This window comes from Pomacea canaliculata, linkage group LG4 (genome assembly GCF_003073045.1).
Source record: "Pomacea canaliculata isolate SZHN2017 linkage group LG4, ASM307304v1, whole genome shotgun sequence".
NCBI classification, from domain to species: domain Eukaryota; kingdom Metazoa; phylum Mollusca; class Gastropoda; order Architaenioglossa; family Ampullariidae; genus Pomacea; species Pomacea canaliculata.
Window position 1 is genome coordinate 5,555,097 of NC_037593.1, and position 18,686 is coordinate 5,573,782.

The window sequence follows — 18,686 nt, forward strand, 5'->3', positions numbered from 1 at the left end:
AAGAAGGTAGGGTTCGACCGGCCAGATGAGCAGAAATGTAGTCCAGCAATCGGCATTGAGCATTTCATCCACGTTCAGTCAAGATTCATTTTCCCCTTACCTCTTCCGCTGTCTGCACATCTTCGCTCCAGTGAGAGCGGTTAAATGCTTCGTTGGCGACGACATTTAATCCAAATGCTGATGAAATTAAAATCAGAATCTGTTTCAGATGAGAAGTCTAGTTCTTTAGCTACTTTATTATTTATTTATTCATAGGAGCTAGTCGGGCTGTTGCCATCATCGCTCCTCCCAAAGACTGCCAAATGAATCAGACCAAACTCTTAAATGTCACTATCTAATGTCTTCCTCACCAGGAGCTTGTGAGGATGAGAAGTGTGTGTGTGTGCTTGCTTTCCTGCTTAGAATGGAATTAAGATTTGCTGAATACTTAACATGCGCAGCAGTTCTTGGTGGTCTTAAAGTGGGCGGCAGGAAGGGACCTACTTTTTCAGAAGCATGCCAGGTGTGTGCACGTGGATGTTAGAACGTGGTTCCAGACAAGGCAGAAGAACAGTCCCATACTTTCAGAGGGAAATCGGACTGGACAGCAAAATATTCTCTTCTGGTGGTAGGCGACGAAATAATTTTAAAGTTACTTCGCAGAGTACCCTTCTTAACTGGACAAATCTGGACGAATATTTGACCAAGTTTTGCAGTATTTGTCCAGTTAACTGCTGATCAGTTGAAGTAGAAAAATTAAGTTGTTTCACAGATGGTGCATACGTAGGAGGATAGTTTAAAGAAGCAACGATTAAAGTCATTTTTGGTGATTCATTAAAACTAAACTCATTTCCTCTCACAATTTTTGGCAAGAGGCTGATGTGTGTATATGATCCATGGTGGGACAATTTGTGTTGAGAATCCGATCCGCGTATGGCGAGAGGCGAGGGCTGGGGAGATAACCAGTGAAAAGAAGTCGGTAGAAGGTGATGCAAGACAAATAACTTTCTTCTTTTCATGATTCTGTTGCAGCTTTGGAGAGTGTGCAGTCAGAATTGTTTGAAGTGAAATCCAAGTACGATGAAGCCACGTCAGCAAAGTAAGTACTTGAGTTCTTAGAGCCGAACCTTGAATTCTCTTGGTTCTTGTAACTGTAATTCATATTCTGTTTAGTTCTTAGAAATTGGAGTCTGAACAGGTAACTAATGGGTATAACCGCTAAGAATGACAGCTGTCGAGACCCGTATGATACTCTGCTTGCTGGGATCGACCTCGTTGATGGTTCGTTAGGTGAACGGCCTCGAACTTCCCGGGTACAAAAGACGAATAAAACGGTATAGGCCAGCGTGGTGGTGTTTTTGGCCAGACATCTTCGGTGTTCGGAAGTATGAGATTCTTTATATTATAGAGAGGCCTGCGATGGAGGTAGTTCATATTATAGAGAGAACCGTGCGTTAAAGTAGCTTATATTTTATTGAGAGAAAAAGGAAATCAGGGTGATTAATATCATGAAGAGAAGCCTTAGATAGAAATAGTAAAAATTTGCCTTATTTGACCCCTGGTGATATTTGTAACAGTCCTTTTGACAGAAAACAAAAGGGAGGGTACGGCGTGTGCTGCTGTCCTCGTACCTGGGACTTGCAAGGCTACATAGTCTTATCTTCTGTTAGTTGTACGGTGTTCTTTGAAGGCCCCCCGCTTGGCCGTTTCTCAAGACTGCGTGGAACTGCGGACACACACTTGGGTCAGGAAAAGCGAAATGAAGCGAAACATGTTTCAGACAAGCACGGCGCAGTGAATACGGCAGTGACGGATTACAGTGCGGTTACAAACAGTAGAATTGACTCGATTCATTCAAATTGATTGCATTCAAATTGGATGAAATGTTCTTCGCAAATCAAAGAAATGAAATCCCCCTCCTCCTGCTCTTTCTTTCCCCCCTAACCCCTACCCCCACAAACAAAGCTGCAAGAAGTTGTAGAACTCTCTCGACTCGAATGTTACTCACCACAGACGCTCGGTCGGAGTTCATCCGCTTCGTTTGATTTGTACAAGGCAAGCATTTGAATGACAACCCCCTCCCTCCAACCCCGATGAAACATATTGTTTACCTGGGTAATCCTTATTAACATACTGTCTGCCTGCATAATCCTGATTAACATATTTTTTTAACCCTATAGTTCCGATGATCCTGCTGTTTACCGCAGTGAGAATAGTTCAGAAGGACGCATCTTTGGATTTGTAAGTGTGAAGATACCTTTTAGTCTTTTTTATGCTCGGCAGTGACGCTCAGATTTTTTTTTTTAAGGAGGATAGCTAGATATTAAATGGGGCAAGTATTTACATATTTTCTCGACATTTATTCGAGCACCGACCTCGTGACCTTGCTACAAAGATGGAGTAGGTTTTTTTTCTTGCCCCTAGCACCTCCTTTCCGTTTCAGTCCCGCCCCCGCCCCATCTCCAGTCTTCAGTTCCCTTTGTCTTCTTTTGTGGACCTGTTTGCTTTTGGTTTGTCACTCTGTGAGCTTTCAAAGGTAAAGAAAGGTTTGATCGCTTTCTCCTTTTCTGACAATCTGAGCAACACCTGTGTTATTGATGATGACCCAGCCTGCTCACCAAATACGGGTCAGTCGTCAGTGATGACAATGACGAAAATAAGGCATCCACCGAAGAATGGTTTGAGCTAAGTACAATCAGCGAACAGTAACGTTTAAGATTTTTTCCTTTTTTTCCTCTTTTAATTTTTATTTATTTACAGCACTTCTCTGTTGGTGCTGCGCTGCAAAGAGCTTTTTGCTTCAGATGCTGAATTTACCGGTGCAGGTGCGTAGCGAAGATGTCAAGCGTGAACCGAAGAGCCAGCGAGCTAGGTAGGCATGGTCGTTGGGGGGAAGAAGAAAGGTTAGAGAGGAGAGGGAGAGGGAGGTTGAAGCCGTACGAAAAACCTGATTACTCCATAATGTATTTTCATTTGTGAGCGGAGTCACCTTCACGGCTTTGGCACTTGTCAGCAGGCGGAGTCCTGCTCGCCACCGCTTGATGAATGACGTGAATAGATAATGCCAGGCGTGTGACGGGTGATGATTATAAATAGATCGGCCCGGAGACAACCGGCGCTGTGCAACTGTCACTACGCCCTGTCCAAGACAGCGCTCTCTCCACCCACCCGTGTCCCCAGCCACCCTTACCCTCTCTCCTCGTCCTCCCGACTCGCGGGATGCCCTGCATTTGAATTATCACAGTTCTTGCGAGCCGTGGCAGCATACACGGGAGCTGGGCCCTCGTGTCTAGAGAGTGATAGGCCAGTCAATGCCACCGCTTTCTGGCCCAATTAATCAACTTCTTGGCCAGAGACAATGGATTTATTGTGGCCTGCATGGCGAGGGGGAAGAAAAACAAATCGCGAGGCATTAACAGCTGTCTTTCTGTAGCTGGCCGCCATCCGTCAGCAACCAGGAAACTTGGACGACGAAGAGAAGGGGATGTTTGGGGGTGGGTGGTTTAGTGAGTGGGATGGGTGAGTGGGGGGGGTGAAAGTTTTGTTGCGAAGAATCTTGGTGGATGCACCTGTTTTGTTGCCAGGTTTGACTCCCTGATCTGGAATTCAGAAATGAATTTCAACAGTCCGGGAGGTTGGTAGTGTGTGTGTGTTGAATGGGAGGAAGTGTGACTTTTGTCTCAACTTCAGACTCACCTCATGCCTTTCGTGACAAAAAGGTGGAAAAACACATACAATCACACATAAAAATAACCGGATGAACATGGATGGGAATGAAATAACGGTGACAGCTAGGACAAAAACACGTTGTCGACAAGTCGAAGAGGAGGATACACAATGACCTTACAGGACGGACCCGTCAGATCGAGAAACACCTGCAAAGTCACAAAGACATCAAAATCTTTACCTAGGTTCGAGCCCCAAGATGTTACTAGGAAAGGGAATGATCCTGGGGATAAATGGGTCAACCGTGTCCGGAGGGAAGTCGGGCGATGTGACAACGGTGCATGATGTCGAAGCCGTTACCTCCGCGCCTCTTAGAAGCTGTGGTGTTTATGTCACCACTGTATTCCAAAAAGAAAAAGGAAAAATAATATTGCAGCTTTGCTTTATGAGCTTTCATCGCTCAGGCACAATCCAGCTTGTGTAACGGTGAAATATTACTTCCGGTACAAAACGTAGACGAGGTGTGCGTATTTACCAGCTGGAGCTGTCTTTGCTTGAAAAAAAAAAAGCAATTAATTCCTCCTTGCTCTTAAAGAATTTCCGTACGATTCAAAATGAGGCCTAGTTCCAATTTGAATATCAATTCAGAAAAGTATTGAATTATGCCATTGAAGATAAACTTTGTATACGTTTCTGTTCGTATCCGATAATGATAGTATTAGTGAATTGTGAAATAATGTCTTGTGGACATCATCAGAATGATTTTTTGACCATTTCAAAAGTATCCTTTGCCTGCACGAAGACCAGTAACCAGCCTTAGTCACAAGAACACCGGCTGCTTTTAAGTACTTCAATAACCCGAACCAATACTGCGGGCATAGTGCAAACAAGGGATGTCCGTAGAGCAGTCCTTTTCTCTTCTTGAGAAGATTTCCGATTTGCCTTGCAGGCAAAGCGCGCGATGTTGACTTCCTATGTTCCGCGTGAGAGTAAAATATTAAAAAAAGCTAACAAAAGATGCCATGCAGCAAGGACTACGACGACATTTAGCGGCGTGGCGCCGTCTGGAAGAAAGGAGGAGAGTAGGGCCGGCAATCAGCCCAATCAGCCTATTGATTATGGGCTCAGCTGACGGCGCGGGCCAATGATTGTTAGTTTGTTGAGACGCGACGAGAATCGCGCAGAGAAACGCGATGAAAAGGAGCGGGTCGATGCAACTGTGATTGGCTTGACTGGTGAATTATGCAGAGGAGGAGGTGTGGGGGGTGGGTGGTAGGAAGGTAGATAGGGTGGGTATCCGATGTTCGTGCAGGAGAGGGATGGTGAGGTGCGGTGAGGAAAGAAATTGCTTATGGATATTTACAGAGGATGGCAGGTAGCTCGAGTTTTGTGGCACGGAAATCGCGCATAAATATTATCGTTTTAGCATGTAACAACAGTCGCACGGACCCTTTAAAAACACGAAATTAAAAAAAATATATATTGAGTCATCCTTTCCGTGATTGTGATGTCTATTGCGCCATCTACCGGGAAGCATCCTTTTGATCTTGGCGATGTCGGAGTTGCTTTATGTTGGGCCGCCGTGAGGACGACGACGTTCTTGACGAGGGCGTCTTCTTGCACGCTATCGGCGGCACCCCCGTTCCTCTTTCTCTCGCTCTCTGTGCGACCACGCCCATCAGCAATCATTCGATCAATCAATGGCTTTTGGGGTCGATCATGTGATGTTGGGAGAGCCACGCCTGTACTGCATCCCGACAAAGGAAGTGGTCGGTATTGGCAATTTGTGCACCCCATTCCCCCTCCCGCCCTTTCTCTAACCCCACCCCCCCTAATTAAAAATATTCTTATTAATATTAGGACTTACAGAATATCGAGGCTAGAAATATGACAAACATTTATAGTGGCTTGAAGAAGAAAGCATAGTTGTTGGCATGAACTTAATGAAGAATTTGTCTGATTTGGTCATATTCAAAATACATTATTCTGATAACATATATTTAAAACAATACAGAGTCCATACAAGCGTGCTCTGTTTAAAAGTTTAAATTAATCTTGTCAAATAACTGCTTCAGATAAAAGCATGTCAGTTTTTATCCCCAGTATGCGTGTAACAGGTCGGTTTTACGTGGAGTTCATCATACAAGCTACTGTCCATAAAAATTACATATGAAGATGAGATTTGAATGGGAAAGCAGTTTGTGTAGGGCGAGCAGCTGAAAATGATCTTTCGAAAGAGAATGCTTTACATTGAATATTAGAGTGTTGCTAGATATCTCGAAGGAGGTGAATATCATGCATCTCACTTTTTTGCATGGTAGCCTTCTGAAATCAGGTTAAACGGGCTTTGATCATAGAGCTGCTTGATGTAGAAAGGATGCTGCATATAGTTAATTATTGTCATACATTTCAAGACTCTAATATTGCACACTATTGTCGGTCAGATAATTTAAGACTCCATTCATTTTGGCAGGTGAGAATACTTTAATGAAACTGGCTTTTTTTTTCTCCATACAGTACAAATGGCGAAGTTACTGTTTTCGGCTGCAAGCCTGCTGTCATTGATTGATTATTTGTTTCAGATCGGATGAAATGGATATGGTGATGGCAGACCTTGAACGGGCTAACGAGGTCAGTGCCTGGTGTCAGATGACTTTGTTGTAAAGATTTAGTTAAATCCACGTAAGATTGTTTGGTTAAAAAATATAAGAAATTAAGTCCAATTGAATTTTTCAGAGAAAACGACACTCTCCCTTGATTGAGATAATGTCATATAATAGCACCTTGCTCCTCTTGCTGCTAAGAACACTCAGGGCTGGGAAACATGTTTGCTGAAAAGAAATCTGCAGCCAAAGAAAATCCAGTGTGTAAATGCTTTGATTTGGTCGAAGAATGTTCATCGGTTCAGGCATGTGGATAAAAGAAAGTAGATAATCACTTTTAGATCATTTTGGCTACACAGCAAACTCACCATTATGAACCATGAGTAGTTGTAATAAACCGTTTGTTGACATGTTTTATCAGTGGTCAAAGATTGCAAGTAGTCTTTTAATATGGCTGGCAGTTGTGTTTGGAGTGTCTGCCCACTGTCACCATCATTGTGGTCTGCTTTATTGGAATGTAACAGCGTGCAGCACTAGCAGAGCGAGAGGCTGAGCGCTTGCGTCAGCAGCTGACGTCCACAACACGGAGCCTGCAGCAAGCTGAGCAGATGAGGCAGGCGCCAGACATGGAGCAGGCCCTGGAGATCCTGTCACGCTCCAACCTGCAGGTGGAGCTGGCCGCCAAAGAGAAGGAGGTGGGTGTTCTGAACACTGACATGTTGAGCGGTTGATTTGAGAGCAAAAGTTCCAAGGCAGGGAAAAAGGTGGTGGTGGGTGTTGGTCTTCTAAACAGCAGTGAGAACGAACGTTTGAATTAGTTCTGAACTACATTTTCCTATTATTAAAACAAATATGAATGACCGTAATTATTTCTTTCAGTGCCGTAGGAGGTGGGTTGGATGCTCTAAGCAATTTAACAAACTCCAAACAGCGTTAGTTCTTGAGTTGCAGACTGCATTTGGCACTAATTAGGAATGGATGCTTCTGTGCCTCTTTCCCTCCCTCCCCCCAGCCCAACTCAACCAAAATGTCTGTCAATTTTTCCAACAAACATGAATGCACATCTTGATGCTTCATTTCTCCCATCCCAGAAAGATGTGATTTGTCATACAAAGTAATAAACTTTGCACAAACGATTATAGTGCTTCTTGCGAAAGGATGATATCGATTAGTGAAAAGTTTTCCTGAGTATCATCCCAAAGATTCGGGCAGAGAGAGGGGTGAGGTGGGGGGATGGATAGTGCACAAAGAAATAGTGGTAAATGGTGGAGCGGGCGTCTACTCCAGTGCTCACTCTTGAGTACTCCTTTCACCCTCCCCCCAAATGATAGTAGAATTTTGGGAGTTTTGAAGCGGGGGGAAAGTTGTAATACAAAGCTGGATTTGGGGACTACGGTACACTACACCTGGTTTTGCAGGCAGCCATGCTGAGCTCCTGAGATTAGATGATGCTTATTTCAAGAGCTGCAGCCCAATGCTCCTTGAGGAGTAACAAGGACTAAACTAAACTATTTCGAGACCAGCTATAGAGTTGAAAGTGCTGGTTACTGGGACATAGATGAAACAGATGGGACATAGGTCCGGAAACATCTCCACCCTTATCCCCCTCCTTATCCCTTATCCCCCAGCTGTGGATTGAACGAAACGACTGACAGTTTTCACTCTCCACCTAGTTTTCTATTGGCCAAGTACGTTCTACCTACAAACAGGATCATCCATTTAGTGAAGAATGCAACCCCCTCCATCTTTTATTTTTTATCCTTGCAAAAGATCCCCAGTCTGGTGGTAGGGTGGGTGGTGGATGGGTTTGGGTGGAAGATGCAAAAGGGATATGTCACAGTCTGACGTCATCAGCCAGCATGGCGACTTGATTGTGGAGCATCGGCGCCTGGCAGCATCATGGACTGGGATTGATTTTCCGTTAAGATTGATTCTTTCCCATGCAATTGTCTGACTATGGTTCAGCTGCGGCCTTGACCTCGGCAGAATGCCAGGAGTGTAAAGGTAGCTTGAGTTTTCTCTCCTCCACACCCGTTTATTCCCAACCTTCTCCCCCCACCCAACCAGGAGCTGGGCATGCCATCAAGGAGGATTGATTGATTGATTGATTACCTTGCCTTTTTTATTGATCACCTAATGGCCCTTTCATGCGTTGCCATGACAACTGTGCTGTCCCAGCGAGATGGCGTCAGTTCCTGGGCCATCATTGCAGGAGGTTCAGGAAAGATTGATTTGTGATCTGTTGATTGATATATCCAGGTTCTTCCTGATTGACCTGAACAGGGATGAGACTGCCAGAGGCTGGTTGGCTGTTGCCTGTGCACATTGTAGTCACTTATTGATTTTTTTTTCTAAAAACTTGTGTGCTTTAGTCCATTGCTCTCTGTAAATTTACAGAATTTGAGGCTAAGTAGATTGGCACTAAGGCTGCGTACATACATTGATCATTTTTAGACTTGGCATCAGGGAACATTGATCCTAGCTAGAACATAATTTCCACTTAGCTATGCTCTACTAAAAATAATGGCTAGTGCCTTGCAGTAGCTCCCTACCATCATCTTCTAACAGTGGTCTGGTAATGAGAGTCATGGCTCACAGTAGCAGTTGTCACAGCAGCACATCTTAAAATAGTCTGGGAGTAAGAGCTGCATCCCAGAATAATAGTCAACACTTATTTATTTCTTCAGTCACATGCAGGCAGTAATGGCTCACAGTAGCAATCATCAGTGATGATTCACAGTAGAATTCAGCAGTCAAAGCAGTATAGCTTACACCACCAGCTTATGGCATAGTTATTACCACTTTCTAGCACTGGTACTCGGACCAGTAGGCAGACAGCTTTTCTAACTGGAGGATGTTAGTGACAGGAGCAACTGTTTTGTCCTTGGATGCAAAGCATTTTTCTTCACCACACTTAGATTGTTTCTTTGAGGCTGGGTTCTTGGGTGCTTGGTAGATGGATCTGCCTGCATGCGGCAGTCAAGCAAGTACCCAGTGGTCTTTAGCTAGGCGACTGAGAGTGCATCACCCCCTGAACAGTGGGGAGATTGAGTCGCACAGGTGGAGAAAAGGCAACCGTGGGAAGTTTTCACAGAAAAGAGTAACACTGTCATTAAAGTTATAAAAACATGGGTGAATTTTTTTTTGTTGTTATTGCCTAGGGCACAGATGGTGCTTCTATAAGTACACATAAAGGAATATTAAAAAAAAAAAGAAAATAGGGAAGCTGGGAAAGGTTTTACAGATGTAACAAAGAGAAGGATTTTAAAAATGTAATGAAGAGAAAAATGGATCAGATAGAAGCAGTTTCTAGTGGGTGAGCCCAATAGGATAATGAGTCACTTTTCGGTTGGAAACAGTTGTTACATCAGCTGGTGTCATGCAATAGGCAAGGGGATTCAAGGGTTAGTCACTAGAAGCCCCCTTGATGCAAGTGAAAAACATATCATCAGGGGGCATAGTAACATTGGATGTAGATGTATCTGGCAAGGAGATCGTCATGCCTTAATAATAATTATGAGAAATATGTGTATTCCAAGAAAAAAATTTGTTAATTAATGGAAAGGACCTGCATAGTCTGAGCAACATGCATTGGACTGAAGTGGTTTTAGTTTTTACTGAGAAGAGATATATTGTGATCTCACAATGTGTGCAGTAACATTCTTGTACCCTCATCCTTCTCCACTCTGCACTATACAGTTTTCTTAAGATTAAAACAAGTTATTTGATTCATCGCCATGAGAACATGATATGTTTCCATCTGCCCAGGTTGCACAGTTGGTAGAGGATGTACAGAGGCTACAAGCTGCCCTCAGCAAACTGCGAGAAACAAGTGCTGCTCAGGTATAATTTCCAGGATTGGTACAGCATTGGTGTGTTTTAAAACAGACAACCCCTCTCATTTAGGGCTTGTCCTGTCTTTTGTTAAAGCATCTCTGTCTTCATGTAAATCTGTTTCACATTTCATTCCCTTTCCCATAACTTGCCATATTTTCTGAAAACACATTTACTAATAGTTGGTCAAAAACATAACCGTCCCATTCTGTTTAAGTTCCAACCACATTACAAAAGAAAAGAACAGTAAGGCTTGTGTCTAAAAGGTAATATTTTTGGTGAAAGGTTAGTAGAATCCATCACCACACCAGTTCTTAGAGAAACTGGCAGAAGAATTGTGCTTTTAAACCTGACTTGAATTCTAGAAATAAAAGACTTGGAATTTTTAGAGAATGAGAGGGAATTTCACACAGGAAAACCCCCAAAAAGAAAGTGAAAATGAGCAATGCACATCAATTGTGTCTAAGAATATGAGCAGTTGAAATGGGTATGGAATTGCTGCTTTTCGCTAAATATCACTTGGTTCAAAGATTGTGGGAAAAGTCATAGCTGATAGGTATTATTTTTAAAATCTAAAGTAAAAATAAAATGATTGACTGATGTCAGATGCAATGTTTTGGTAACATTTGTGTGTTGGATGAGATGTAGTAACATTAAAATGATGAGATAATATTTTGATGGCAGATGGGAATGTAGTGGTAACATTTAGGTGTTGGAATGTATTATTGGTGCCATTTAGGCTTCAGAAAGTGGTAGTAACATTAAGGTGTTGAATGAGATTAATATTTTTATGGCAGATGGAGATATATTGTACCATTTAGGTGTCAGATGAGATGTAGTGGGAACGTCTATTTAGCTATTAGTTTTCTTTATGACGTTTGAGCAGATTGCAAAACTTGAAGAAGAGCTGGCCAGTAAAAACAAAGCGTTCAGAGCTCTTGAAGAAAAAGTACGTTCACAAGAGGACTATGAAGAGATCAAGCGTGAACTGGGGTAAGTGAAATTGGTTAACAGTTTCTCCATTGTTTTAGGCAAAGAATGTAAATTCCTGAAGTATCACAGTCTTGAAAAGCCATATGGCAGCATAATTGCCTCGTTCTTGGTCTCGGTAGTGAGGAAGGAATCAGCATCCCAAGTGTTTGCTTATTTAGCAGTGGTTTCCTTAATCACATTTTGCTAAATGTATCTTAAACTCGGACTGAATTATTACATCATACGTCATTGTGGTTGGGAAATAGTCATCATGATGAGAGAGGGAATGAGATGAAGGGACCCAGGCATTATAACCTCCCTTTGCTTTCAAGTCCACTGCATTATAAGAGCATATTTCCCACTACCTACAAGCCAACCTGAAGGGAAATGGTGTAACATAACAGCTGTTTTAGTTACCTCCAGACCACAGTAGCCTCAGTTTGTGACATTACATTTAAAGTAGTGAACCCACATTTTTTGTTACAACAGGCATGTTTTAATTCTTTTTATGTTTTATGACTTCCACTTTTTGTTGGCTAACATTTTTATGCACTCACATCGTTAAATAAATAAATAAAGTCTTAGCATTGCATGAATAAATTATGGATGCAATGTTTTAAACAAATTTGTTATTTGCATAAGCAATAAATTTATATTTCACAGGAATTCTTCATGCACAGGTGTACAAGAGCTATTTGATGCAGGGGAGATAACGATTTTGGGGCCCACAATATTTTGTGGGTTGTTTCAAAGTAAACCTTCCCCCTTCTTCCTTTTTGTTTCATCCCTGCATATGCTGTATTTAAAAATTAACATCATGCAGGTATCCTGCTTTGTCCCTGCATACTCCTGACTTGGGACTGACATCATGCAGACTTCATGCACTTACTCTGCTCTTGCAGATGCTGCAAGACTCGGAAAACATTTATGGTTTTTATTGTTGCAGATTGAGATTGATGCACGGTTATTGTGTACTGTGTGCAGATGAGAATGGCTGTTAATGCTGTTAATTTCCTAAGCAAACCAGTTAATGCTTTTGCTTATCTAAATGTTGCAGGGTGCTGAAGTCAATTGAATTTTCAGGAGGTTTTGATGATGATGACAAGAGCCGTGGGCGGTCTCTTGAAGTTCTTCTTTTGGAGAAAAACAAAGCTTTACAGAATGAAAACACACAGCTAAAGGTCTCTACCTCTGACCTCTCAGGTATGCTGGTTCATCTGTTCACTTAACTGCATATTTAATGTTTCTCATTGTACTACTCATATTTTCATGTTGCACTTTGTGTGAAGAAATGTTTTAAGGCATGTATGCGAAAAGCATGACTTCAGCAAGTAGCCACCAAAGGTAAGTTTTTATTTTGCTGATGCCTGCACAATACTGTCTCCAGGTAAGTATGTTTATTTTAGCTAGTTTTGGTTTCCTATCGTCAAAGAAATGACAAGTTATCTTGTGTTTAGATTTTGAGTGTATATGTCTTTTATTAATAAGTCAGTGTAGCCCTTGGTGCAGCTTTATGAAGAGGTGGTGCAATTTGTGATCTCTTTTTATATATTTTTCTTTGCAAAGTGAAAATTTTATTGTGGGTGTCAGAAGGGTATGTTAAAAAATGCAGCCAACATGGTTGCTGTTATTTCGCAAAATGTCTTTTTTTTCTTTTGTTACCTACTGTGTTAATCTGGGGTTTTTTGTGATGTTTACCAAATTTCATTACACATGTAAAAACTTTTTGTTAAATACTTTTACTCATGTACATTTTTACAAAAGATAAAATAATGCTGTTTTATTTGCTGCTGATGTGATTGTTTCTAAAAGTTATTTTGGGATTGTAATGCTGTCTTTGAGAGAGAGTGTGTGTTTGACACTTTTGCTGTCCTATGCAATGCGGTGGGCCTCTTGGATGCAAAACTGTTCATCCAGCAAGCTGATGCAACCTGACAAGAAAGGTGTTAAATAGCCATGATTTGCAGAACGCCATAAATAAATTTGTTGACTTTGAAAATTGAGATTTTAAGATTGGGAGGAAAAGAATCAAAAATTAGAATTACCTTTAAAAACAATAAAACAAGAAGCATGCAATAGGACAGATTGGGGATTTTGTTGCAAGCAAATGAAATGTGCAGGGGAATGCATGCTTCGTTAGACGAATGATCCTGCATCAAACTACAGAAAAACATAATTGTTTCGTCATTAAAGGCCAAGAATAATTATACAATGAAAATAACTGGTTTTGGCTTGAAAAGCTGAGATTTTTCAGTGTGAGAAAAGGAAGAAAGACCTGTGCATGCTAGGACAGCAAGTTAGTGCACTGAGCGTGCTGGCTCAGTGATCAAAGGCAGACAGAATCTTGCCATATGACCTGCCTCATACACTGCCAGTCATGTGAGTTTCACACCTTTCTTCCAGGCCCTGCATCAGCAGCTTCGGCCGAGCCCTCGTCCTCCCTGTCACCTGCCGGCAGCCACAGCCAAGGTCCCACCAACGCTTTTGCTCAGATGGTGGGTGAAGAACTTGTGAAGAATTATCAGCCTGAGAGCTCTTCTCGATCAACCACGCCAGCGACTTCGACAGTCAGAACGCCACCTGACACTCCACTCTCACTCAACAACCACATCTTGCCTCCCACACCGACGTCAGTTTCTGCTGCAGCAGCCGCAGCGTCGGCAGGTGTCTTGGACACGAGACATTTTCCTGTGCCACCTCCTTCACCATTTTACGGCTATGCAGGCCTTCCTAGCCCATTTCATCCTGCCTTCATGCCAGTGAACTTGGTGAAGGCAGAACTCAACAGTGCAGGTGCTCTGGACACAACATATGTGGCAAAGAACGTTCGTGAACTTTTGGCAATTCACAACATTGGACAGCGTTTGTTTGCCAAGCATGTTCTAGGACTGTCACAGGGTACCGTAAGTGAACTTCTGTCAAAGCCAAAATCCTGGGATAAACTAACAGAGAAAGGTCGGGAATCATATCGTAAGATGCACGCCTGGGCAACTGATGATTCCAACATCATGGCTCTTAAGGCCATATCACCAAAGAAAGGTAAGGTCATACATTGTTGATGCCTGTTCAGTTTAATTTCTAGTTTGAATTGCTGACGTGATAGGGTATTACAGGGTTCTAAGTCACAAGTTTCTAATCAGTCACAGTCATGTGAAGTGGTACACCTCACTGACACCAGCATGTAAAAAGTTCACGTTTGTTACTCCTGTCTGACACATTTCTGACCTGCCGCAACAAAAAGCAAAATAGGAATTTTGCCAAGTTAATTTTGTTGCTCAAGTTCACATGACTGACAGATTTAACACTTTTTTTTTGGTATCCTTTAAATGACAGTGACATCCAGTTTACATCTGTTGTTGATACTCCTTGTCATTGATAATGTTTCAGACAAGTGATTTTTTTTTTATTTATGTTTTCTTTTTCTTGATTAGAGACCAGCCTGGGCAATGGTAGCGGCTTTGTTTACACACATGGTGTGCAACCATCTCAAAGTCCTTAGGTTTCCAGACATGGACTAACAACAGACTTAGTTTCTTCCGACCTCGACTGACAGACAGACAGCTGAAGAAGAAATATGTATAAAGATTTATATTTTGTGTCTGTGTGTGAAATAACTGTATTGAATTCCTAACTGGATCTGTGGAAGATTTAAAAGAGAAGAAAAAGTATGGTGTTTATGTTGCAGATGCTCGTATTTTCATAGCAGATTTATTTTTGCTAGACATTATAATATTTTTGGCAAGTGATGGCAAGAATCTATCTTATGGTATAAAAGATGTAAAGATACACAAGACATTTAGATTTGGAAACCAGTACCATTTTCCCTCCATGGAAAACTAAGGATTTAAAGAAATAGGCTGTTTTATTTATCCTGGTAATATTATCTGAAAAAATAGAGAACTATGACTATCATCTGGATTTTACTTAAGGACTTAGGACTCAGACTACATTACGAAGATGATTTTTATAATGTAGTGAACAAGATATGTGACCACAGGCTTGGATTACTTTTGAGATAGACGAATATTATCTCAGGGAGAAAGAAGGGGCATTAAGGGGAGACAAGTGATTAAGAAGATTGTATTACAGATAAATATAACACCTTAAAATAATTTTAACCAGGTATTACAAAAGTATGTTTTTTAAGGGAAAAATCTGAACACACTGATTTAATGGTTTAAGTACTTGTCTTAGCAGTTGTCAAGACATCTGTTAGGACATCATAAGGTGCCCATGTGTTTCATTGAAGGAGGAGTGTACAAGATTAAAAGGACCTGTTTAGGTTGGATGTTTTCTTGGCCTTTGTTTTCAGTCCGGTCCTCTGCAATGCCTGCAGATAAAATGTTCTTTATAAAAAATTCTAACAAGAGACAAAAAATCTTGCATGAATTTCAGTAGTGGTTCTCTTTCAGGGTAAGGTTTTCTTTCTTAGCTGCTATTGCCATCTAGTTTCTGCATATTTATGCCCCTTCATATTGTAGACACTAAGGGTGTTCATGAAATTACACACAAGAAACCAAAAGTGTGTGAAATATGTCAGTAGTCAAAGTGTAGTTCTAAGTTATTATTACTGCTGAAGACATATGGCTTTCATCTCCCCTCCCTTGACTAATAGTAAGTCATTTGTGCTATTCTACTAGTGTCAGTGTATAACTGCTGAAAGCTTACAGGTCACAAAGAAAACTGCTGGGATTGATCTTGCCTTATGCAGCTGGAAGATGAAAGAAACCTACAACTAGTGTCTTCTGTTTTTCTTTAAATTCAGGATCACAGTCACTTGTGGCCAACCCAAATAAAGAAGACAGTGCCACAGAAGATCGCATAGCCAGCATTCTTAATGAAGCACAGCAGGCCATGCAAGCAAAGAAGTCTGCCGAGCAGGTGAGGTCCTCGCAAAGTTTGAAGGTCCCTCAATCAGCTTCAGATGCTATTTGTGGTTGACCTCTTTTTTTGTGTGTACATTTGTGTTTGAATATGTTTATGCTAAGATCAGCACAGTGGTTTGAATAAAGTTTTACATTCTTGTAGACTTTTAATCTGTAGCTGCATGTTTCTCAGAAAACTGGTCATCTACAAAAATGATAATGACATTGTAGAGAAAACTTGAAAAGATTTGTATAGTTTGGTTGGGTCAATGAATTACAGAAGAAGAATTTAGCATTTCTGGAAAGATTAATAATTTGTAATACAACCATGAATAATAATTGTGCAATTTATACAGTGCAGAATCACACTCATAGGAGTATGCGAGTGTGATACACACAGAAGAGAATTGCAAACTACCAGAGCACAGCTTACCAAACCAAAATGTGATCTCTTCATTGATAACACAATAGGAAATACGATTAAGACTCTCAGAACTATTGATTTTATAAGATTGTAATGTTGCAAAGCATGTAATGCATGGAGATACTATAACAAGCAATATTTGTTTCAGCAGCAAGTTGCCAATGCTGTGGTCAACAGCATCTATCAGCTAGAGATTTCACGAATGGCAGCGGTTAACCCTCACTTCATGGCCACACCTCTGATTGCCCCCACCAGCCCACACCCCCACTCACTTCCTCACCTCCATCACCACCCAAATCACACAAGTAGTGGCAGCAGCAACAGCATCCGTAAAAAGAAGGAGCGAGATTCTGATCGCGATGTTGATGGACAGCATAGCCGACCTCGAGGAAGGGAGCTGGACCGGCAGCGTGATCATCGTGAACCAGTAGAGAACAGTCAGGACATGGTGACTCGCATCTACAGACAGGAACTGGAGAAACTGAAGCAAGCAGCAGACTCTGCTGGCAACATGAATGCCAGCAACATGTACCAGCAGGAGCTTGATCGTCTGGCACAGCAGCTCCACTACAAACATTTACACGACGGGGCTGCTGTGGACCGACTGTCACATAATGGTATCAGTATCAAGTGCGAACCCCCTGACAGCACCTCAGATGACACTGCATCCCAGACTATGTGTGGGCCCATTGATCTCAGCAGCAAACCTCACAGTACCTCTACCCATTCATCTTCTTCATCCCCAACAGAGGGCATGCCAAGCGATTCCAGACATGCTGGAAGTGCTTTTTTTCTTGTAAGGCCTCGTGTAAATGGCCATGACAGCGGAGGGGAAAGTCCACAAACACCAACTTCAGGAACACCAGTGGGAAGTGGAGGGGGTCTTCCAGAGTCATTATCGCCACTTCAGCGCATGCAGAACATTGCTAACTCCCTGACCTCGCGTCCTCATTTGGGCATGCCCAGTAATAAGCCACTTCGGTCTGTGCTGCCCCCTATTACGCAGGAGGAATTTGACCGCTACTCCAATATCAACACAGAAGACTTGGTGAAGAAGGTCAAGGAGACCCTCAGCCAGTACTCCATCAGTCAGCGCCTCTTTGGTGAGAACGTTTTGGGCCTCTCACAGGGCAGCGTTAGCGACTTGCTTGCTCGCCCAAAGCCCTGGCACATGCTAACGCAGAAGGGACGGGAGCCATTTATTCGCATGCAGATCTTCCTCAGTGACACAGAAGCCATACCAAAGCTGGTCTCTTCTCAATATCGCATCCCTCCCGACAAGTTGATGCGCAGCAATTCTCGCTCTGATGGAGGTGAGTCATGTTTGCATTTCTTTTTTTTTTTTTTTAATTTTGTGGCTGCACTAGCTTATTCTGGTGGTAGACTGCAGAAGTTTAGACACTGATTGGTTTCCCCTCTCACTTCCCCATCCTAGTAACAGAGTACCAGCAGTTTTAGAGGTTATGGTTATCACCTAACTGTAGATTTTTCTCTTTCACCCTCCTTTTTTTAATTATTATTAGTTTTGGCCAGAGGGTCTTTTCCACCCTCCCCTTATTTTGTGAGTTAATTTTTCTTCCTTTGATATTTAGAAATTGTAGTTACAGGTGTTGTGGGATGTCAGTAGTGTCGTGGGGATTACTTTGGGTTTTATTGTTCTTTCCTACCCTTTTGCTGGATTGGGAAACTGCAAGTTTTGCTTGTGTAGTGTAGAGGATGTTTGAATACAATTATATATGTTCCTAATTTTTTTTCTACTGCACTCCAGCCTTGTTGTTTGAGGCATTGCCATTAGTGTTACCAGTACCAAGCTGAAGTAGAGAAGAGCATGGCTCATGGTTACTTCCCTTTAGATGACTTGCTAGTGGGAAAGTGGCAGCTTGGTTGCTTGAAAGTAGGTTATTTACAAAAAAATATTCCCTTAAAATGAAAAGGAGAGTGCGGAAGAAAATAGATAATAGGTAATGAAAATAGAAGGTAGGATATTGCATATTTTCCTGTTTCACATTTGTAAGTTTTGGTCTATTTATTAATCATTATTTTTTTTTCTCAGGATTATAGAAACTAAGCAGGTCATTAGACATGCATTGTAAAGCTGGCACCTTTGTTGCTGGAAACTTAGTAGTGGAAATGAAAATTTTTTTTTTTATGTAGTTGTTACTGAACGGTAGTGAAGCAGCCATATCGGAACTGACAATAAACCTGCTGAGTTTATTATATGTAAAGGTCTCATTTTTTCTTAACTCTCTCCTATTGCCAATACCAAGTCATCATGGATTTGTTCTGATGGCTTATAACAGATTAGTTATCTTGTAAATCTTGTAAATGTGGGATGACTTCAGA

General features: G+C 41.8%; 1 protein-coding gene across 8 annotated transcripts in view; it reads left to right on the forward strand.

The window, feature by feature from the left end:
- Positions 1 to 18,686, forward strand: part of LOC112562818 (homeobox protein cut-like 1) — a 91,714-nt gene that overhangs the window by 61,319 nt on the left and 11,709 nt on the right. For 5 of the 8 annotated variants that reach the window (XM_025236343.1, XM_025236340.1, XM_025236342.1 and 2 more), the window contains 10 exons: positions 1,012 to 1,078; positions 6,228 to 6,276; positions 6,773 to 6,943; positions 10,017 to 10,091; positions 10,969 to 11,075; positions 12,112 to 12,257; positions 13,458 to 14,093; positions 14,486 to 14,527; positions 15,820 to 15,935; positions 16,492 to 17,656. In XM_025236343.1, coding sequence (XP_025092128.1) covers positions 1,012 to 1,078; positions 6,228 to 6,276; positions 6,773 to 6,943; positions 10,017 to 10,091; positions 10,969 to 11,075; positions 12,112 to 12,257; positions 13,458 to 14,093; positions 14,486 to 14,527; positions 15,820 to 15,935; positions 16,492 to 17,656 — 2,574 coding nt within the window. The remainder of the gene's footprint in view (positions 1 to 1,011; positions 1,079 to 6,227; positions 6,277 to 6,772; positions 6,944 to 10,016; positions 10,092 to 10,968; positions 11,076 to 12,111; positions 12,258 to 13,457; positions 14,094 to 14,485; positions 14,528 to 15,819; positions 15,936 to 16,491; positions 17,657 to 18,686) is intronic. The other 3 variants (XM_025236336.1, XM_025236338.1, XM_025236339.1) reach the window with 3 other exon arrangements.